We start from the raw sequence: 24,204 nt of genomic DNA on the forward strand, positions 1-24,204 counted from the left end.
TACGAAATGTACAACGACCTTACTTCAAGGGTTAATTGGAAAGGCCAACATAGCAATAGCTTTCCAGTTCAACAGGGAGTCCGTCAAGGTGGTATCCTGTCCACGCATCTTTATAAAATTTATATTGAAGACCTTTTAAGACAGTTAGAAGATTCAAATATTGGTTTATATCTAGGCACAAATTATGCAGGATGTCCTACGTGCGCAGATGATATCCTACTCTTATCTAACTCGGATGAAGAAATGCAAATCATGCTCAATGTAGTAGACTCATATTCGAAAGAACATCAATATAATATCCACCCTGAAAAGAGTGTTCTCATTAAACAAAATGAAAATTCCACAAACTCTAGGAAATCATCCATATGCTCCTGGTCTCTTGGGGATAAGTCCGTTTCAGAGACAGATAAGGCCTCACATCTAGGTATTATAAGATCATCAAAAAATGAAAATATAATAAATGTGAAAGACCGCATTAGTTTAGCCCGAAGAACAACCTATTCACTTATGTCATGGCACAAATGGCTTGAATCCAAGGATTTCCTATAGTATTTATAGAATCTACATATTACCCCGTCTGCTCTACAGTCTAGAAGTTTTACCTCTTACGAACAGCCAAACCAACGACTTGGGTGACTTTCATTTATCCTTCTTAAAAAATATTCAGGCTCTTCCAACAAGAACAGCTTCTGCTGCAGTATTCTCACTACTGGGTGCCCTCCCTATAGAGGCCGAGCTCCACAAAAGACAATTAAGCCTTCTACATTTACATCTACAATCCTAGCGTCTGAAAATCAAAATCTTAGGGATATCTTGTTGCGTCAGTACCGGTTAGAAATTTGCAATGGAACTTTTCTACACAGAACAGAAAATGTCCTGCTTCAATATAGCCTACCAAGCATTGATGAGCTTCTAATATTTCTTCCAACAAAAATTAAATGGAAACAATCCGTTAGACATGCTATTAATACATTTTGGAGTAATAAATTTAGGTCTTTGAGTAGAGAAAAATCAACCCTGATTAGGCTCTGTACTGACATTATCAATATAGGAGAAATACATCCAGTTTGGAAAACAGCAACAGAAATTCCGGGGGATACAAAGAAAGCAAACTCGAGGAAGAAAACCTTCTACATTTCCTAACTAGATGTCCATCTCTGGAAGGGGTCCGTAGGACTTTTTATGCCCCATTAAAACAGGCTGTTATAAATAAAATTGGGATTGATCAGTGGAAAACAAATTTTCAAAATAGGGAAACATTAAGCCAATTAATTGTTGACTGCAGAAAACTAGCGGGTTCTATACTTCCAAACGACAACAATTTTTTAAATATAGTTGAAACAATTTCTAGGAATCTGTGTGATAAATTACATCAACAGAGGTTAAGTCAGATTAATGCTCTATCATAATATAAACATCCATTAATAATAACATGGAATTGAGCTTTCTTTCGATCCTTTTCAGAGCACAAAATAGTGGCGTACATAAAGAACAGTTAGAAGTGAGAAGTACACGGAGGACAGTTAAGATATATATGTACTTAAGAATACGTTGATATTAACAATAATATACGTAATATACAGACAATTGCTGTATCAAAGTGGTAGCTGATGCCTTTTAGAATATAGAGACATATTTAATAGTGTCAGACCACGGTTTTACTAATGTCATAAAGTGAATCAGTGTCATTTTAGATTTTAGACTATTTTTAACGAAGTATCAAAGTGAATAACTTTTAATATCGTCCGTGTAAAATAAGCCCATCGTATTTTAATATATGCAATTGCGTTTTATATTGGGAAATAACAAAGTGATTTTAGCTGTATAAGTCCGTGTAATATAAGCCCATTGTGTATAATCAAGAAATTGATGTGCTCCTAACCACAGGAGGAAGTAACTGAAAGAAGAAGAAGAAGTTAACATATTAACGGAAATTTACCTAATTGCATTCGGAATTCTCATGACTTTTTATACCTTCAACGTATTTTGCATTCAGAATTCTCATGACTTTTTATACCTCAACGTATTTTCCAAATCATTTATTACCATGGTGATACGGTCTGATTAGTCAGAGGCTGGACGTCTGGAATGTGGTTAATCTGTTAACGGTATCTCATTGGTTATAAATAACATTAAATGGCTGCATCTCAGCTGCTTCCGGGCTGCTTCTGGGGGAAGTGAAGGATATCTTAACGTCTGATTGGCTATTATTGAGTTGTATGCATTATATGTCAACGCGTCCGTAAGTGGAGTCGGATAAAAATCATGATAGTAGGTCATCGGTAGAAACTATAATGAAGTGTTCAATTGCTATCATAATTTAAGCCAAATTTAGTTCACGAAGCCCTGTCAACTTGAGCAAATAATATCATTCTGTGATGATGAAATTTATGTTATCTTGAAATTTTATTGCAATTTTGGTACAAAGGTGTGTATTTATGGATTATTAATGTTCTTTCAAAAACAAAACAATAATACATATAATCTTCACTTTATAGTGCGTATTGAAACATATTTTGCTATATTTCTTCATAAACTATAATTTTAAATAGTAAATACACAAAACGTGTGCTCTATGATTAAAAATGTTATCCTCATATTTTCATTGCTTGAACATATTGATTAGAAAATATTCAAATCACAGAATTTACCGTATTGATACGAAGATGTCCTTTCGTTTCCCCGCGCATTCACCGCTTCATTGATTACTGATGTAAACATACAGACAATTGCCGATTAACAGCTGGATTAGAAGAATAGACAACAAACAAGGTGAGTAATATGGTTGCGTGTGTGCAAGGAAGCAAACACCAAGCATCACGGTTTAGTTATGGGCAAGGGTTTCAGTGCACTATAGTTTGTTTAATGACCCCTCTAGCAGGACGTCTACGACGATAGATGAAATTCAAAAAGGCAGCAATAAGCAATTTGAATTAATATGCCTGAAAACCTAATATACTTGCAACACAGCGAGGTCCCAAATGATGTTCGCATGTAGGGTAGACAGTTTAATGTACTCGTACATGATGATTTATTCTTTGGAGTCGTTGTACACCCCAAGCGGATCCAAAATGGGGGGGGTGCCCCTCCATTTGGTTGATTATATAGGCCTCCCCTTTATGAAAAGTTTTGGATCTGCCACTGTACACAGTAGCGCTCAGCAGTCATTGTTAATTGATATATCAACAGCACTGAGAACTGCATTTGACAAATGTTTGATATAGATAAATCCAATTCTAATTTGTTCACATTACAATGTACAATGTATCAGGTCTTACAATAAGTATATTTCGTCGTGATGATAATTACTATTTGCTTTGATTCACATGCTCGAGATAATCAAGGTTTCCCATTTTCAGATGGTGCTGCTATTTTGCTAACCTTTTCAAATCTGAATGAGCTGATACTATATATATAATCATCAATATAAAATGGTGCTGAGTTTAATCTATCGGCTGTATTTGTATAAGTATTTGTAATATGTGATATTGGCAGATCGAACTGACTATGTAAAGGCTCTGGTTTATGACTTGGATGCGTTAACAATGATGGTGGTTGATGAGGAAATCCAGATCCAGGATGTTAATCCAAAACCGAACAGGTATTTTACGTATATATATTAGAATTCATCCTCCAGAACATAGTACCCATATATAATAACCATACACCTAATCACTTTATGGAATTCTGTCCCAGCTGATATGAGAATCTGTCCCGCTTCAACTATTGACATCATACTACAATCACTTTTCAATTGTGGCATCAGATATTTTGTATTATGACGTCAAAATTTTACGTGAACCTTTGCAATTGTGATGGCCAGTAATTGCAGACAAATAGCAATATAAAGAAGGATTCAAAGCAATCTTTAATAAATCAACTCTAATGAAATATTCTTATATATATAGATGATCACATGACATCATGAACATAGACGTCGCTTTTCTAGTGCCAAAAATAATTTTTTCAAATGCATCTATTGAAAATAAATTATTGCATGCCTTTCATAAGTTCTGCTTTGGACATAACTGAATAACAATGCTGAATATAATGGAAGCATACATTAAGGTAAATTTCTTTATTTTTCACATAGCATCTGACAGCATTGAATGATACGATATGAATCAGCAGATTTATCGTTGTTTTAGAAGTTCAACAAGAAGTTATATATTTTACTTAGTTGGGTGGGTAACATAACATTTATCTTGTCATTATAATGTAAAAAAAGAAGATGTGGTATGATTGCCAATGAGACAACTCTCCAAAAAAGACCAAAATGACACAGAAATAAACAACTATAGGTCACCTTATGGCCTTCAACAATGAGCAAAGCCCATACTGCATAGTCAGCTATAAAAGGCCCCGAAATAACAATGTAAAACAATTCAAACGAGAAAACCAACGGCATAATCTATGTTTGCTCATCATTCATCATGAAAACGATCACATTACAAATCATTTTAGGAAAGCACTGTGTAAGCAGACATTTCAGGAAGCAACAAGTCTGTAGGCTGACTGTATATTATCTGAACAAGTTCATTTCTTGTCAACTTCATAATTATTTCAAACATTTTAATAGATGTCATAAAAATTTGGTCTATTTCTTTTAGCTTAATATTCTTGCTTTTTCAAAGTCATGTTCATTTATTTTTCAACTGTGCCCAGAAATATGCAGTAACCTTTAATTTCAGAAAAGGATTTAGGGAAAGGCGATCTGGGTCCCCCTTTTAAAACCTACATTTAATGTTAATGCAGACATATTACTTGTTCCAAACCAAACCTTGTCAAGTTTCTGGCCCCTGGTTACCCCTTCTTTCTATAATTCATCCTTCATCTACTTTTGAATTTGTTGCTTATTTGTTATTTGGTCTATGAATATCTGTCTATATATTGACAAAAAAGTCAATGAAACCACATCTTGATGGTCCCACAAAAATGTTGATAATGTGTACATTTCATTTTTTTTCTAGCTCCTCTCATATGATAGGAGTACCTTTTTGGTCACTATTCTGTGTTGCGTCTAAATATTAATTGTAACACTTTAAAGTGACTGAACAGGTAAAACAAATACTTCTCAATAAACAGAAAAAGAAGACTACTTGGAACAGCACCAGACTATGTATGAAAAAAAACTCAGATCGGAATAGCATGGATGATATATTTATACATTTTGTACATCATTGTGAATAAGCAAGGAAAGCTATTAATTATGGTGCATTTTTTTAAAGTTTATTGGGTTTTTTATTCATATTCTGTTCGAATTTTCACACAATCTGTCAAAAAGGCAAAACTAACTTTACTGAAACTTTCAGACAATATGAGAAGTGTTTCATTCACCAAAACACTCTTGCGATTCTGCAAAAAAAAAAAATCATGTATTTTGTGAATGAAAGGGGAAAGAAGACCCTGACACAGCGCACCTGAGCATGTCAATTGCGAACTGACCCAATAATTTATATATCACGACCAGTCAACTGATACTGACATTATCAGAGAGTACACATCAAAGGAAAAATGCACAAATTACAAAAGTCATTCATACTACATGTTCATAAAACATGGCAATACACATTCATACATCAGATCACTATTAACCAAAAGAAGCGAAATAAACTTACTATTCTCCCCCCCCCCCCCCTTGGAAAAAGGCGTCAGGGAGGGGCGCAATTGAAGGCAACCATGGCGTGGCTAAGGGCACCCAGGGTGCGGTGCCCTTCTAATTTGGGCTAAAGAGACCACTATACATATAAGATGTGATATTCTCATATTCGAACGGCCAACTATAGTAGTCAGGCGGATTTAGAGTTTTTCAGGGACCCCCCCCCCCCCCCCCCCCCCTCCCTTTCGTGGGAAAACTTTGGTTGATCATATACATGTAGTGAATCACTGAAACATGACTGGAGCTGGCCCCCTCTTATGAAAATTTCTAGATCTGCCACTGGTAGTCCATTTTGTCTAGCAGTAATCCTCAAAAGTAAATAATACGTTTTTCTTATCAACTTGAGTATAACCTTGCTAACTATTACATAACTGTCAAGACACAGAATGCATGTTAAAACTACTTGCATTGTCACAAAGAGTAAACAATCATATTCCACAAAACAAACAAAAAAGTGTTTGTATCGTTACTTTAGCTACTACAAACCATATATATATATTATCATATGTGACTATCAAGCCCCCTTCAATGATAACCATATTCACCAATACTACAACTAAAATCAAAATCCAGGAGAAAAAAGACACTATATATTCTAATGCTTGGAGTGCAAGATTCCAATAAAAACCCCTATACCCACAAACCACCGATCTCAATACATTTATAAGCAGCTAAAATACGGCAAGCTTTTTAGAAAAGCTATTACTTGTTTATTTAGTATATATTAACGGAAATTTACCTAATTGCATTCGGAATTCTCATGACTTTTTATACCTTCAACGTATTTTGCATTCAGAATTCTCATGACTTTTTATACCTTCAACGTATTTTCCAAATCATTTATTTATTTAGTATATTTATATATAATTTAAATATCACTCAATCAATTAATATATTAAATGAACACATCACCAGGCCTTTTAATTTCAAAAGATATAAAATATTGTTTAATTATTCCGTGTCGGATTATTGGGTTGTCGGACCAATAGGGTGTCGGACTAACGAGGCGTCGGACTAATGAGGCGTCGGAATAACGGGGCTAAAACGGTCAGTTACCAACAAATTGTTCTCATTTCAATCCTTCGATGCAATAAAATTGGTTATAATTCTGTACTTAACAAATACATGATTGTATTAGAGGGTCATATCCAGATTTTTACTTCCCATTGATGCGAAAAATAGACAAGGATCTAGGTTTCACCTAAGCCCAAAACAGGTCCATGGTCTTGGTAGGGTACTTAAGGAGCTCAGAAAAAATATCTTTGAGTTGTTGAAATATTCCATTTTGGTTTTAATAAAGAATAAATTAAAAAAAAAAAAAACATTAAATGACAAAAATGCAACATTCAAAACTAGTTATTTGAATGGGTGAAAATATCAGCCAATCATTTCTTTCTTCTGATCGGATTCAAAATTTAAATGAAGTATACGATCAAATTTCAAAATATCTGTCGGTACTTTGAACATAATCATGATAAATTAAGGTGCGTCGAATTTTATTTTTCACTGTGTATGCCTATTAAATACTTCTACAATTCTGTTAATGAAAATGTCAAGACATTCTGAATAGCTGGTTATAAAAATTAAGTAGGTAAGTAAGTAATTTTCATTGAAATAAAGTCAAGACATTGGCCTATCAAATACAACAATTACAAAATGAACATATACATGTGTTTATAAAATGGAACGAAATTATAAAAACAAAAATACATGGAACAGAACAATTATCATCACTGATACCACGGGTGATTTAAGTCCCATATATTTTGTATTTCAAATTAAAGAACACTAAGTTTAGCTAACAAAACTGAAATGTTCTCTCGGCATTGTTGCAAATGCTTACTGACCACACCAGTGTTCCTTGCAGCTGCTACAATGCTTTGTTAACATCAAGTTTATGCTTAGCCTATAAGATTAAAGATTTTTCATAGATACTGCATTGGAAACTTTTAAAATCTTCATGTTTATTTATACAAGAACCTCGACAAGAACTGGTGTTGTCCATCAAAATTATGTAGTCTCATTGAATAGTTCGAATGTTGTTCCTTATATATGTTAATTTAAACTGGTCTTTGATGTACAAAGCCTGACGGTCCCGGGATTTGTTTAACACATAAATTGTATTCAGTTATTATTTTTTTAGTCATTTGTGATGTTTGTCAAAACAAAATTATAGACACCTGTTTATATTAAACTCTATACAAGTTTTTTTTTTTATAATGGAAGCGGGGAATGTGCCAAAGAGCAGAAAACAGCACAAGGCCACCGATCGATGGGTCTTCAACACAGCGAGAAAATCCCACACCCAGAGGCGGGCTTCAGCTAGCTCCTTAATAATTATAGACACCTGTTTATATTGAACTCTATACAAGTTAGTTTTTTTTTTATAATGGAAGCGGGATATGTGCCAAAAAGCAGAAAACAGCACAAGGCCACCGATGGGATTATCGTTGATCATCTCAACGAGATTGATTTTCTCGCTTGAGCCGGTACGGCGAAAGCGAGAAAAGCAATCGAGTTGAGATGACCAATGATAATCTGTTTATCGCTATTTTACCTATGACGACGTTGTCAATTTCATGTCAATTTCATTAGCAACGGCACGTGCCCCCTTAGTTTCTAGCGATAATTTTCATATCACTCGATATCGCTTAAAAGGAAACTATCGCTATTTTACGAAAATGTCCTTTGATCTTACTGACTGATAATTTCCTTTCTCAGCGGAGTCGAGTGATATGAAAAATATCGATAGAAACTAAGGGGGCACGTGCCGTTACTAATGAAATTGACATGGAATTGACAACGTTTTGAACAATATAGAAGATAGCAAGGATTTTTTTTCACATTTACGCCCAAAAGCACAGAAGCCATTGTAGGGATGACAAACAGCATTTTAGCTCTTGAAAGCCGATAAATTTATCCACATAGCATCATAGCGATCCTTATACGCCAGGTCTATTTTAAAAGACTAATGTATCTACTAGCTATTAAGCATCGTTTAATGTATTTTAGGCCTTAAGTCAACACAAAACTACTGTCTGATCGATTGTCAGGGGGAATTTTCGAAAGTTCAAAAACACAAACAAAATCTAATTAGATATTGCGTGGGAGGGCAGACTAAACATTGAAGATTGAAGACGAATTACTCTAGATGATAAAGTTATGCATTTGTTAGATCCCTGTAAAGTCTGTCGTCAATGAATGTCAGCAAAAATAGTTATTCAAACACGCATACTCAGTTGTTATGACTCATTTTTAAAGGTATTTAACATGACCTGTATATTTCATTTTTAATGACTGTGAGTTTTTCTTGTTATTATATCAATCTGTAGCCTAACTATATAGAAATAATAGAAGCTGAAGCGAGATGATGATTCAAATATTTTTGTTTTATACGTTTTTAATACAAAATAGTCAACCCACGCCTGAACATAAAAAGGAAATCGACTTTCCCTTTTCGATGAAATAATTGCCCATTTTTTGGATTTTTTTTTAGGGACAGAGATGCAACTTAATGCTTTAAAAAACTCAAACTTCTACCTTTCTGTGCAATTTTTATCGGCGAAATTTATGCTTATGCACAAAATATATCCACGTGTATTTACACCTACCACAATGGAATGTTTTGTGAAAATTTGTCTATAATTTAAATCTAAATTTAAAAGTTAACAAATATCTCGAAGCTCCATATTATAATTTAAATGAAAACACGTATATAAGATGCATAAAATGCTAAATTATGAACTTACATTTAACTTGAAGACAATAGAAACAGATATAAACAATTCAAATATACCAACTTTGCCGTTTTTACCTTCTTTGATAAAGAGTTTCATTTCTTTTGTTTAGTTTCAACTGGATATTAGCCTGGTCAGACTCAAACTACCTTAAATTGCTCCCTATGGTGTAGAGTTTTTTTACATTATCGATCTAAATACGTCAACCGGATAACTTGAACATGACACAGGGGTGTATGCATGATTATGTATGTCAAGTGTAAAGGATATGTGATACCAACTTATTTAAATATCAAAGTATTATGGAACCTATGTTTGAACAATGAGGTACATTATAAATTAAGTGCTACTCTTAGAAATTCCCCATTTACTGAAAGCTAGTTTAAATGCCAGTTTCAACTAATAAATATTTTTTCCTTATACTAAAATATGAATTTGTAAACATTCAAAGAACTAAGTTTTAAGAACTCATAAACTGTCTGCGAAAAGTATGACCTTATACAATGCCAATTGCAAATTTATAAGCGCGTTTGACGCATGACATGCTTAAAATGTTGTTTTAATTTTTTTAAGTAGGAACAGGACGCAGGACTATGTTTATTTAAAACTGGCAAGCAGCATAGTCCAATTATGTATTAAACTATTGCAGACCTAATTAATATGAAACGATATTCAATGATTTAACTATAATTTTGAATTGATTACCATAGAAAATTTTCCGTAGGACCAATAATTTTAAATAAATACTTAATTTAGGACATTTAAAGATATTTTAATTTTAACTGCTTCACATTAAAAAGTGTATGTGGGTGAAGATGCGCAGTTCATTTCAGGTAGGCGGTAATGGTAGCCTTTTCCTCCAATCATCTGCCCATATTGTAAACTTGGATATGTATGAAGGCTCTTTTCGGGGCTGCAACATTTTCAAATATGTGTTTAAATTCTCGGGATACGAAGTGAGATTCATTTTTTCCGTAATGTAGAACATGTCTAATATCACTGCACATAGATTTTTTTATTAACGTACTACTTTTTAGTTTCTCACTTTGAGGCACGTTATAGGAACATTTTTCGTTTTCAATACGATGCTAAAAGGAAAAGTAAATTAGAAACGTCAAAACCAGATACTGTTTTATTAGTAACTTTAATACCCGATTTAGCAACAAACCAAACATGCATACATATGATACATTTAAATGCAAGACGTAATTCTTGCGTTCGTATTTAAATAAAACAAAATCATTATTTGAGAAAAGAGCCTGAATATGATAACTAGGTTATTGAGAATTCTAGATAACAGTTTCTCAGGATTAACAACTTATAAATACTTTTGGGAAAGGTTAAACTTTATTGCTATGTGACATTTTCGACTTCATCATATATGAGCTATACAAGAATAAAAATAACCTCTATGTACATGTTCTAGTCATAATAACAAATGTATGTCAATTTGCACGAACTAAGACATAAATAATCGTTATTTAAGTTTCATTTTTAATATTTTTCCGGGAAAAGTTTTCTATGCCATCCACGTACATAAAGTCATCATCATCGCTTCCATTGGTTGATGGACGAGCGCTTGCTCTGCGCAGTAAATCAATTTCAGAATATAGTGTTCTGTCTTCTGCTCCATGAATAATAGACCTACTGTGTGTCTCTGTGGAAGGACCTGCAGCTTCGAAAACTAGTTCGGCATAGTTGAGGTTAGGATTTCCAATCTATTAAGAAAAATAAACATATGAATATAACATGTGAAATAAACTTCTGTATTTTTAACAGACGATCATCAATCCAATGCATTACATTCTTTTCCTCTTCGTACTAACTTGATTCAATTAGCCGGTGAGACAGACCTCAAACCGAAGCTTCTCATGAAAAGTAATTTTAGTTGCTATTAGCTTATTACTTGATACTATGCTATTTATCATTTGTATACAGATGATATCCATCAACTGAATAATTTAAATAAGTGATTATGTTTATAACATTTATCACAGTAAACTGGTCATGTATAGTAGTAAATTCAGTACGGTCAGACAACTCGATTGCAGTTAATTAAGATATATTTAGACTATGTTCACACTGTTCAGCAGTTGTTATTTACCTGTTCATATGAACATTATACTGAATTGTCTGAAAAGCTATTGAACAGTACTGAAATCACCAATGTAAGTCTGGAATTTATCTGAAAGACTGAACATGACTGAATAATTTATTATCAGACTTTTTAGTTGATGTTAATATCAAATTGACTGTTTCAGAATAATATTAATTTAATAGTGTTGCAACATATGCGGTCTGTTACAAAGTTTCCGTCTGCCAACTGATCATTGTCATTGGCTTCATTTTCAAGGTCCAGCGACTGCTAAACATTTTATTGTTCATTTCGTCATATGATTGTCTCACTTATTATAAGTTATAAGGTAGATTCATTTGATTACTGGTAAATGCGATCATTGCAAAGTCAAAATGTCCATCAGGCAATGTTTATCTGACTTCGACCTCATTGATCAGTGATGAAGGCGAGGTTTTTGTGATCAAGACCGTATCTAAAATACTATATGCGATTAATTCAATTGTATTTGGTGTACGGAATAATAGCAAGATGTCCATTCGACCTTTATTTCATTTTCATTGATCATTGATAATGTTACATATGTAATAGCTGGAAAACCTTTTTCTTTAAGACATGTTATGTTTCGGCTTCTGTTTTGGTTTCTCGGGCATAACTATTGCCAATTAAGCATGTTGATTAATGTTTTAAATCTAGAACGGTGGTACATTCTTTTGTGATCATGAATCCAATGGAGAATATGGTCGTTAAAATAACATTCAAATCATCATAGTGCGAGCAATGAAACGATGAACGGCACGAGATAATAGTTTTTGAATCAATGCAAAAATGTTAACTAAATTTGTGTTTTAAATTGCCATTTTTTCGCAGCAACTTATATCACAGACTTGAAAATTGGCAAACACTTGAACCAGGTCTCATATCATTATTCATAATACAAATCTCTTTGTAAAAGCAACACGGTGTTGAAATCTGAAAAGTTTCAACATACGACGATATTGATGATGGACGATTGAAATAAATACATACAACACATTGAAAGCTAACTAGTTGTTATTGTTTGCATCTATTTTTGTATAGATCAATGGAAGTAGGTTCTTATGTTGAAGACTTAATCACTTAGATAGGCAACTAGTCTAAATACTACAGGTTAAGATAGTCGGTAAGATGCATTCGTTACACATTGTGCTTGTGACCTAATACGATATATATGGGGTAAATAAATTCCATATGGGGTGAGAGCGTATATGGTCACTAGCACACAACGTAACTATATATTTATATATATATATATATATACAAGTTTGAATTGAAAACAACGTTCAAACCTATGATTGCGTTGGATAAAAACCGCAATTTTTATACGTGTGCATGCAAAACAAACTTCTTGTTAGAGGGGTCTAAATACAGCACAAACAACATTTTCCAAAAGACCAAAAAAGTGAAAAGTATATTTTAACAAAACGCATTTGACAAACAGGTCAAACAATAAATGTTCTTAAACCCTGCTGACTGCCATTGGCGATTGCAAAATAAACGGATCACCGATGTAATAAATGGATCTTAATTATAAAGTTAATACTAAACAGAAAACAATAAACTTGCGGAAAAGATGGTATACCGCAAACAAAAGGTGCAAAGGTTTTTGTACACCATATCCGGATTTCGACAATTAATGTCTCTTCAGTGATGTTAGGAATTGAAACGGTATTTGGAAATCCATACACTTTACCTCAATTTAGGATAGACTCTTGAATTTTGAGGAGTCAAAATAGGATGAACGGATCATATAAACCCGAAGGCAAATGTAATACAAGCCCAAACGAAAAAATATAAACAAGTCTAAATTGAAAACAACGTTCACACCTATGATTGCGTTGGATAAAAACCGCAATTTTTATACGTGTGCATGCAAAACAAATTTCTTGTTAGAGGGGTCTAAATACAGCACAAACAATATTTTCCAAAAGACCAAAAAAGTGAAAAAGTATATTTTATAAAAACGCATTTGACTAACAGGTCGAACAACAAATGTTCTTAAACCCTGCTGACTGCCATTGGCGATTGCCAAATAAACAGATCACCGATATAATAAATGGATCCTAATTATAAATTCAATACTAAACAGAAAACAATAAACTTGCGGAAAAGATGGCATACCGCAAACAAAAGGTGCAAAGGTTTTTGTACACCATATCCGGATTTCGACAATTAATGTCTCTTCAGTGATGTTAGGAATCGAAACGGTATTTGGAAAGCCATACAATTTACCTCAATTTAGAATAGACTCTTGAATTTCGAGGAGTCAAAATAGGTCGAACGGATCATATAAACCCGAATGCAAATATAATACAAGCCCAAACGAAAAAATATAAACAAGTCTAAATTGAAAACAATGTTCAAACCTATGATTGCGTTGGATAAAAACTGCAATTTTTATACGTGTGCATGCAAAACAACTTTCTTGTTAGAGGGGTCTAAATACAGTACAAACAACATTTTCCAACATATATAATAGAGAATGGAAATGGGGAATGTGTCAAATAGAGACAACAACACGACCAAATCGAGAAAGCAGACAAAGGCCACCAACAGGTTTTCAACACTGTTAGAAAATCCCCCACCGGAGATGTATATTTTCTATTGGAAACGTTATTCCTTCATTATTTTATTCATATAGGGCTACTGTTTACGTAGACGCTAATGACGGAAAACATTTGTTTGTGACATCGCAGAACGCCACTAATAAATGTATAAACTATGTAGCAACACGACGAATTGCATCAGTAGAAAAGGAACTGCTTTCCTTCCCCCAGTACCTTGGTTCTTGGTGAGGTTTGTGTTGCTCTATCTTAATATTCTATGCTGTCATTTGCTGGTTGTCATTTGAATTTTTGTTGTTTCACCTTTATTGTCTTGTTTTTTATTCGATTTGTGCGGTTGAGTGTGTACTTATTATTCTCTCTATTCTTTTGTTTGTTTTAATGTATTGTACACATGTTGTATGGGATTACTATATAACGAGATATCACTAAGTGTTACCGAACATGTAAGGATAGACAGGCAAACTGTTAGGGTTACCATATAATTCTATTGACATTTTATATGAATGTTGCCAAAATCTAATTTATTTCACATTGATCTGACGTGAAAAAATGTGGTCAGAATTATTTATCAATTATCTACCTGGGAGAGCTGTGTGTCAGGAGACCTTTCGTCTTGTGTTTCTTCTTCTGAAACAAAATCAGATGTTTGTAAACTCTCTCATAGAATTGAACACAAGTAATACACACTAGATTGTTTTCAAACTGTTAGTTTATATACTAGTACAAAAAGACTACATGCAGTTCATTTTAAAATAATCATTACGTCTGACATGTCTGATCAAAATACCAAAATCCAAACTTAAATTTAAAATTTGTTTATGCATTGTTTAAAATACATCTGCAAATGCTTAAACGAATACCAATTGGGCACGTTTAGTTTTATTTTAATTAAAAAAAAATACAAGAGTTTGTTTTATTGCATAGTATTGCTTCCAAAATTGTCAACAGGTTTAGGTTCAACATGGTTAAAACGAAGATCATTCTTTTATTAATCACGACCACGAACATATTCCCCAAACCTTACCGAAAGATCAAAATGCAAAAAAACTTAAATAACATGAATAATGGAGACCTTTAAAATTGAACTTCAAGTATGAAATGCAAATTGCCTAATCAATGTGGAATAATACAAATACAGGATAACTGGTATCAAAAACAATATTTGACAGTAAAACAGACCATACAAATCGCCTTCATCTTAATCCTAAAAATAAGAAAAATGCAAAGAACTACACAAATTTTGAATGTCGACCTCTTCGGTGAATATTCTGATGTGAAGAAAAACAACAGGAAACACAACATAGCAAACATAAGACTGAGCAACACGAACAACTTCAAAAAATTTTCGAAGGCATTATTTTTGCTGAACCACTTGATATTGTAGGTCTAAAAGCCTTCTTGTTAGCAGCAACCCTCTATCAAGGAGATTATGATAGGACATGCAAGATCTGGAATATCTTTTTAGCTAGGCGATATTTACTCAATTTCCAAGCGCTGCTGGACTATTGCTACATAGAAATAGAAAGTAAAAAAATTGACAAGCTGAAGGATATCTTTTGTCTTGAATTTTGTTATCAACAAATCGTCATTGTCTATTTCTAGATGTAAGTCAAAATATCAGGCAAACTTAACTGTATCTGTTGTATCCTATATTTCAAGATCAATTGGATAGATGCATTCAACATAGTCAACAAACGTTGAACTATTTAGTTCATGAATCGGAAAATATTACACCTATTTGAAGTTGCGCATTTCGTCTTCACTAGACTCATCATTGTTTTGTAATGAAAAGTTGATTACAAAGAAAAAGAGAATAAAAGACCGAAAACAAAAAAAGGATGTGCTAACAAATACTAAATCAATCTTTATCATGGTGGAAAAACCCTACTGTTTCAAATAAACGCGCAATTGGGGCACACATCACGTTAAATAGTATTTCATTGTCTGAATATTTTCTAATTGTAGTTGCAAAACACTTCCTTATTCGTTTAATCTAACGTATTTTGTAAGACATGTGGCTTTCATCAAATCGTATAATATATAGATGAAAAATGCAGTCTGACTTACGATTTCTTAGAAGAACGATTGAAGGAGAAGACACGTTTGAAATAACACCTATTTCATATCCCTCTGACAACTGATTCTGTATAGCACTGGCTTCAAGGACGTGAGCAGATTGGTATAGACGATTTTCAATTGCTTCTCCTATTTATATAATAATATGATAATAATAAAAACCAGTCAGTCCTTCATGTTAAAAACGGTTTATGGTATGTACAACAAATGCATGCCAAAACAATTAGATTGATGCAGACATGCCATTTTAAGAATCTCAGTTCATCCACACCTCAATTCAATATGCAACAAATCATTTCGTTCAATAAATTTATGATCTTGCAAACACATTTATTTTGTTCTACTTGATAACAAAATGATGTGTTTAGTCTATCTTGATGGATTGACCAGCAGTTTAAAGAGGGTCAAAGGTGTTTATTTGTCCTCCAAGATGTAACTTAATAATAACTGAGACTTTCAGAATTGCAACGTTCCTGATTTATACCAAATATAAGACAATTCAACATGAATAAAAAAAAAAATCGTTATACATTCAGAGTTAAGAGGATAACAGATGAAAACTTCACACATAAAAAAAAAAACATAATGATGTGTCATCGCTGGAATTATGACTATTATTAAAAAAACAGACTTTTTATAAGAAGAAAACATGAAAAAATCAGTAGCTTTAGTTTTTTACAGATGTAATGGTTCTAGTATAATCCGTTGTGCAGTTTCATAAAACAGTTGCTGATTTTCTGTGTTTTTCTCTATGTTATATGCTTGTAAAATTTTCACACCTGGAGATCTCTTAAAATCCTAATCATGACACGACTTGTCAAATATCGTCTTCAAATCGTTGATACAGCCAGACAGACGCTTACGAACGAGTACCCCACGAATAACAGTTCGTTTACATGTTTTCATTTTATATTCGAATTATGTTTAGTTTTGTCATTTAGATTTTTATTTCAGAGTCTGGTTAGTTTCTCTATTCGATATGAGTTAATGTTCATTTTTAAGCTTTTAGTTCTCATAATACTCCGAAAGAGAAGTAACTGCATCCTTAGTTTATCCATACCCGGGAATCTCATCTGTGGATGTTTTATGTTTATTCCGAAAGCTTTTTTGCTTTTTTAAGGAATAATATAATGCTTTAGTTTAAGTATATACATATCGTCAAGCTTTGAAAACATGTATTTCATTTCCTTGTTATCTAGAAATGAATTGCATTATGAGCTATTTGTAAATCAATATATAATGATAAGAAGCACTGACCTTCTGCATCTGGACTAAATATTGATTCACTGAAAAAACAAACTAGCTTGATAAATAATTAAACTTTAAGTACTAGTTGTTTGAACTCATATTTTTAGGACTAACTCTTAAGGATTTCTTTCTTTATGTGTAAATTGAGAATTATTTGTCGCGTAAAAAAACTTTGATGATAAAATCGTTTCTTCAACTACATGACTTAAAGTTTGGCAAAATTGTCGTATCATGTGATTATTTTTTTCTTCGTTATCACGCAAAGATTTATAACTTTTCCCCGATATTTGCATCAAACAAAGTTTACCTCGTGTTATTTGCCTGTCTCTCTATACCTGTAAAACAATTACAGAATTTAAAACTTTTATTTGACACAAAATGGTCAACTCTATTTAATTCTACATTGTTTAATTACAAAAAAAGGATAAAGTCATGATGTCATGAATAATTGTAGAGCTATCTTGACTACACATGAATAATGTTTAAGTTAGATGACACATAAAGTATGCGAAGTACAAATGTACACTGAACGGTAATTCAATATATTCTTACACATTTATTATGTAGATTGAAAAATTATTTTACCTGGCATCATATAATTATCTTTTTTGTTCTTGTTCACATGTATACCACACATTTGTGGTGTTTACAGCAGCATAACATACAACGAGACCTTCGAAAATCGTGTCAAAGAAGGATTGAATGCACCTTAAAAAACCCACAAAACTCTAACCACAAAATAAGCGATTACAAATCATGTTCTAATCAGGATATTATTTTTGGATTAAACCATAAGCGATTGACAAAGTATCCTGTATCGAATTATGTTCAAATTAAAAAATAATTATCTGATATTTTTTAAACCAATTCTGGACAAACTATGTTTGGACTCAGACTGCGGTCGTTCTTGTGACCTATAATCGTTAACTTCTACGTCATTTCGTCTCTGGTGGAAAAAAGTAAAATAACAAAAATACCGAAAGCTGTCTCACTGGCGAGCATATAACATCTTCTTTTTTTGCAGTTAAAAGTAATTGAATTTAACAAAATATAACACAAGATGCATTCATCTAATATGTTATTGTCAAAATGTTACATTCTACCAGAGATGAATTTTGCGGTCTTTTCAAAACAATGCTAAGTTAAGAAAATCATCTGATACAATTATTAACAACGAACATGAATATGAAAATTCTGGATGGAATGCTCAAGTGTTATTCGGAAAGATTAGAGGGTACGTTATATATATTTTCAACTTTTATAAATGGAAATGAACTTATGTTAAGTGAGCAGCTGGAAAATGTTTTATTGTAGCGTGTAAGCAATTTTATATCTGCCCTGCTGCAGCTTTATATTTAGCGGAATAATAGTGTGACATTTCAAAACACTAATATCACACGGAAAATGTTCGTCCTGGTTTCTTTAGAAGTGATTAATTTAATTCGTGGGTTGGGATTGATAAAGTTGCCCTGTAGATGCTTAAGTGAGCCGTAGACTGTAAACACTTTTTGGATCTGCTATACCGTAATTCCGTAAGTCTGGAATCAGTCTTGCTAAATTTTTCAATTGTATTGTCTCACTTTCTTTATAATGATGGTCGATTAGCCACTGAGTTTGTTCTCTCATCTTTTTTATATCTAAAATAATGTTGATAAGTCGTTTTTTATTTCTTACCTCTTATTCGAATTTTCAGGGATACACATTTCACAAAACTAATCACCACAACAATCACTATTGCAACAACACTTATCCATACAAAAACCATTTTGGCGATGTTTTGTTTTTCTTGAAAATAAGTAAGATAGCACTTGACAAGGAATGATATATACAAATGACTAACAATAAAAACGAAAAAAAGCATAATATGAAACGTATTCCCTCCCAATTCATTGATGAACCCTGTCGTTTGGAGCTCATGCTTTTGTTTGAATTCTGTTTTTCAATTTCTTCAACATGCATATACAAATTCGATAAACTACTTTTGACTATTATTTAAGAAACATTCAAAAAGTCTATACGACAGAAACACAATATTGCATCTTATATTAATATAACTGCAGTTTCTAAAGCATATTACTTTAAACTAGTTATTTTCTTTAGTTGTGGCGTAATATTGAAACCAAGGCTACTGATTCAAAAATCGAAGTTTCATTTCCATGTATAATATAATGATATGAAGAAAAAAAGAAAACGATATTTTTATATACCTTTCTTCAATGAGAATGTTAGGTCATTTACAATTTTAAATTTGTAAGTTTTTAAATAAAATTTTTCGAACGTTTGAATATTAACAAGGGTCCGACAATAGTAGATTTGTTCAATATATCAAATGCCCTAACATAAACTTTTATACCAAACATAGATAAACGTACTTGCTGATTTACTTTCTGAAACAACCGCAATCTCAAAATTGTTGCATCCATATTCGTTACAAACCAATGTGGCATAATTTGTGAAATTGTCTATTCCAGACAGCCGGAAAGTAAACGATAACAGAGTGCATAAGACTGTTATGTTAACTCCAAGAACTGTTAAATGTCCATTACACTTTGATTGGTATGACGTTTCGATAGCTTCGGGTGTCTGCTTCCAATTGCTTTTTATTAACTTTCCTGTTATCTTAGATGGACTTAGGATTTTCAAGGTAATGTTCATTTTGTTACCGTGTTTACCAAAATACACTTTGTTATTTGGATTGATAACAATTGGCGAACCTAAAAAAATAACAATATAACATGCACGAATTTTAGACAGCTTACATTGGAATGATCGATGATTGGTGGTTGCTTAACGTCCAAGGGTACATTGGAATGAAAAATCCAATTAACACCTTAGGTTCCAATTCATTTTAGTAATTGTTTTGAGGGTATATATATCACGATTTACAGAAGTGTTCATACTGAAAATCTATAAGGCGATTCGTCTTAAGTTGGTATTGTCATATTTTTCTTTAACATGAAAACATTCCAATACTGTTATAAATATATATAACTTCAGAAAATTAAAAAAAAAAACAAGAACAAATATTTAAGAATTGAGTTCATACAGGAAAAAAAAAAGCTAAGCCAATAAGGATTTTTTTTTCTACATTGAAACTGAACAAAGTTACATCTTGAGTCAGTATGTTATCGCAGAAATTGCAAGTTCGATTTATGTAACGGTAGATTACCTCTGTATGGTACTTCAATCTGTCCCGTCATGAAAAGGTTTCCATTTATTGCAGAAATGCCATTTGTAACATTACAAATATAGATTCCGGAATTGTGATAATCGTTTCCCTCTATAATCAGTTGATTACCATGTGTTCCCTGAACGTATCTGATATGTTCATTGAATTCTGACCGATGTTCCCATTCTTCAAATTGGTTTTTACTAGGTAAACCAGTTGCACTGCAGTTAAGTTGCACAACATTCTTAAGCTTGTACATCTGTACATTCACGTTAGGCGGGTCTGAGTAAGACATAATTAAATCAACATAGACAAATATCTATGTGGGGTGAATTTTAAAGTACTGAAAAATGCTCTAAATGCTTTAAAACCTTAATTTATTAATATTTGATCGTAATAAAAAATATTCTGTTATTGCTAGTCATATTTTTATGATAGTACAGAGATACCACTACAAATGTAAAACAGATGAGATTTTACTATACTAACATACTTCAAACCTACGATTACCTGATGGACGCATTTGACGAATGTACAAGGGATGTGGAATAAATAAACAAAGAAAAAGAAGTTTATTCTAAATCAACAAAAAGGTCAGCCAAATAACTCTATAAACCTTCCGACTTGCTTCAGTGTAGCATTAAAAAGTCAGACGAGTGTTTTTTTCATGTTTGTTCATGATTTTATAGTTACTTTCACCATATGTGGCACTCTCTATACATGGTATCATAAGGAAGAATTCCAAGCATTATCCTTTATCTAAAACTTCAACTTCCACTATAAAGATGTGGTATGACTCACTAAACAATTCAAAGTTTGAAGACTATGTTTAACACAATTTTATTTTCTACGTATTCACAAAGGGTTGGATGAAAATAAAACTTTACGATAAAACGGAATTTTTGTACTTTTTAAATTTCAACTTTTATGTGCAACTAAAGCAATAATCCAGCAGCGCCAGCATATGGGATAAAATATGTGTATACCATTTCATACGAAATTTTTTTAGCTTTCGTTTCCTGTCATGATTAATGATTTTGTTGGTTTAAAACAATCTTTTGAACTGAGGGTACCAAGTGGTTAAGTTGAAGATACCCTTTGAGAGTTTTAAGGACGACTTCCCGACGTGATTGACCGTTAAGAAATAAGTGTGTCATAGATGAACACATATATGTTACGATTGTCTAAACCACAATCCTGTCCTCTTTTTATCATCTAATGAAACTAATCCACGAATTTGTATTTCCCATGAGCAACAAGACGGGTGCAACATGCGAAGCAGAATATGCGTATCCTGATTTCAGTCCCGCTTTTTGGTGAAGGTTATGTTACTCGGTATAAGTTTTCTATGTAGTGTTTTGTAAAATGTTGTTTGTTTTTTCGTCCTTTTCTCGTTAGATTCTCTTCTTCGACCTTTAAGTGTTAAATGTCCCCTTGGTATCTACCGCCTCAATGGTTCATAAAAAAGATACTTACACAAAACATAAACATATTTTGTGATGCTAGCAAAATCAATAGTATTGTTAACAGTGCATACATATTTCCCAGCATGGTGTCTGTACAGTGGTAAAAATTTGTAGCAATCCTTTTTATCTTTTACATTTTTTATGATCTGCATATCTTTAATCCATATTAAATTATCTGCCGGTGGTCTACCATCTGATGTACAGCATAATTCGGCTGAAATCCCTTCCTGCAATTTTTTCCCGACCAAAGGTCTAATTGAAATGGTTAGCTCTAGTTTACCTGTCAGAAATTGTTACTACATAATTCATCATTCGTAATACATATTTAATATAGCATTTAACTTTGAATTAAAGTAATTTAGAAACGCAATTTTATGGGAGAAAACAACATTTTTAGTTGTAAATTTGTATTGATTAGGTTCGAAAAGACATTTACATCGCGCTTTTTGGCAGCTGACATTTCAAACAAGGATTTTCCAACCATTATCACTATGATCCATAGTTTAAACATTGGTTAGTTACTAAATATGTCACTTTGTTGAACATTTACGAACCAGCGTTCTTTTTATTACGTCATAAACAGAACAAATTTTATAAATTTCTCCATATTCAAAGGAAATCTGTAAATTCCTATTGGTTTTAAGACCGGATTCACACAATGGTACGTCATCAAACATGATAGTTCTATTTCACTTTATAATATGCATATTTTTCTACTCGAAATACTTTTTATCGTATAACCATTGACTTAATATTCGGAAGCATATTTGGCTCTTGCTTGAAATTCCTTAATTAAAGCATTACTTTCTCGAACTGAACTATCATTTTGGCATTCATGTGATATATTTGTAATTGTAAATTGTTATTTTGTATGTCAAAGTATAAACAACAGTTACTGTAGGAGATATTAAGTGTAATTTACATGCGGGTTTGTTCTTACATGAGCAACACGATGGTTGCCACATGTGGAGCAGGATCTGCTTACCCTTCCGGAGCACCTGAGATCCCCCCAGTTTTTGGAGAGGTTCGTGTTCCTCAGTCTTTGGTTTTCTATGTTGTTTTGTGGACTGTTGTCTGTTTGTCTTTTTCTTTTTTAGCCATGGCGTTGTCAGTTTATTTTCGACTTTGAATGTCCCTTTGGTATCCTTCGCTTCATTTGTATTAGTCATAGATGTATTATCTGTTACCTATAAGTTTTGAATTAATGGTTTCGTTATAAACGTGTAAGATTTTTTAGAAGTTCATACAATCATGAATACTTGTCCGTTTTGTTGCTATAGGTTTCTTTTGTATTGCAGACTCGATATATTACCCCTTTTTGGTATGTTGCTTTTCAGACCTGAGTAGCAGTTACACTCATTTTAATAATGATTTTGTTATCGACTTAATATAAAAAAAGAATGATCAATGGCTTTTTGATTCCTACTTTTGTAGCAAAATAAGATTTTTGATATGAAGCAGTAATTCGTTTTAACTAATTTAAAAAGTACATACGAAAAATTGCAAATTGAGGAAACTGCCGTTCAAGAAGATTTACTAGATACTTCTAGCCTGGGATGATTAAAATTCAAGAAATGTTAAAAAAAATTAAAGCATTGCAATAATGTTGTTAAACATTATAATTTCAGGTCAGCACTGTTGTAAAATATGTTATTTCATACTCGTCAATACTGAGCGTTCTTCTTCTATTCCAGCGCCTTTGCTCAATGAAGGTACATCATTTGCTCAAGCGTTTCGGATGCATGACATGTAAAAACTGTAATTGGTGTTAACTAGTACTGTTCGATTCTACTGCTGATAGACTGTAAATTCTTGAGAGTTTCATCAGCTCAGTAGTATGTGCTTCCGTCATGACAAGAGTCATAACATACATTTCCAAATTTATCAATGTCCGTTTTTAGTCATATAGCTCCCTACGGTTTAATGTATTTATACATGCCTGGCTTTCACATATGTTTGTCGGAACAGTATTGATTCAGCGAATTCTATAAAATATCTTCTAGAACATAACATTTATATACTATTAATATACAACACAAATAATGTGAACTGAATGGCTACCGGTAGCTTTTTTTATTGGCGAGACTATGTTGTATTCAGATCACCTCCGTCAAGATCGAAAGAAGAAGTCCGCGACCATGAACATAGTTATCGTCTGTGGCGAGTTTT

General features: G+C 32.7%; 1 protein-coding gene across 2 annotated transcripts; it reads right to left on the reverse strand.

Annotated features, from left to right (window-relative positions):
• Positions 1–10,510: 10,510 nt before the first annotated feature.
• Positions 10,511–22,557, reverse strand: LOC127736596 (uncharacterized). 2 transcript variants are annotated; one of them, XM_052247158.1, is made up of 9 exons: positions 22,046–22,557; positions 20,570–20,851; positions 19,773–20,114; positions 19,075–19,185; positions 17,708–17,735; positions 17,410–17,438; positions 16,144–16,281; positions 14,657–14,703; positions 10,511–11,114 (listed from the first exon to the last, which is right to left on the reverse strand). In XM_052247158.1, exons 1-9 carry the CDS (start codon positions 22,185–22,187, stop codon positions 10,878–10,880), a joined length of 1,356 nt encoding a protein of 451 aa, XP_052103118.1. In that variant the 5' UTR covers positions 22,188–22,557; the 3' UTR covers positions 10,511–10,877. The 2 variants fall into 2 exon arrangements, with proteins under 2 accessions (XP_052103118.1, XP_052103119.1); XM_052247159.1 differs by lacking the exons at positions 20,570–20,851; positions 22,046–22,557 and having other exon boundaries at positions 19,773–20,252.
• Between the last annotated feature and the right edge of the window lie 1,647 nt (positions 22,558–24,204).

The sequence above is a fragment of the Mytilus californianus genome, unplaced genomic scaffold (assembly GCF_021869535.1).
Source record: "Mytilus californianus isolate M0D057914Y unplaced genomic scaffold, xbMytCali1.0.p SCAF_34, whole genome shotgun sequence".
Taxonomy (NCBI): Eukaryota; Metazoa; Mollusca; class Bivalvia; order Mytilida; family Mytilidae; genus Mytilus; species Mytilus californianus.

Excerpts from the sequence above, each read along its gene's own strand:
- LOC127736596 (XM_052247158.1), bottom strand. The coding sequence starts at position 22,187 with ATGCAGATCATAAAAAATGTAAAAGATAAAAAGGATTGCTACAAATTT. Across the intron at positions 20,852-22,045 it reads AAAATATGTTTATGTTTTGT|ACCCGCCTAACGTGAATGTA; the intron begins GTAAGTATCTTT and ends TGTCTTACTCAG. Across the intron at positions 19,186-19,772 it reads TTCAGAAAGTAAATCAGCAA|AAAAACAAAACATCGCCAAA; the intron begins GTACGTTTATCT and ends CTTATTTTCAAG.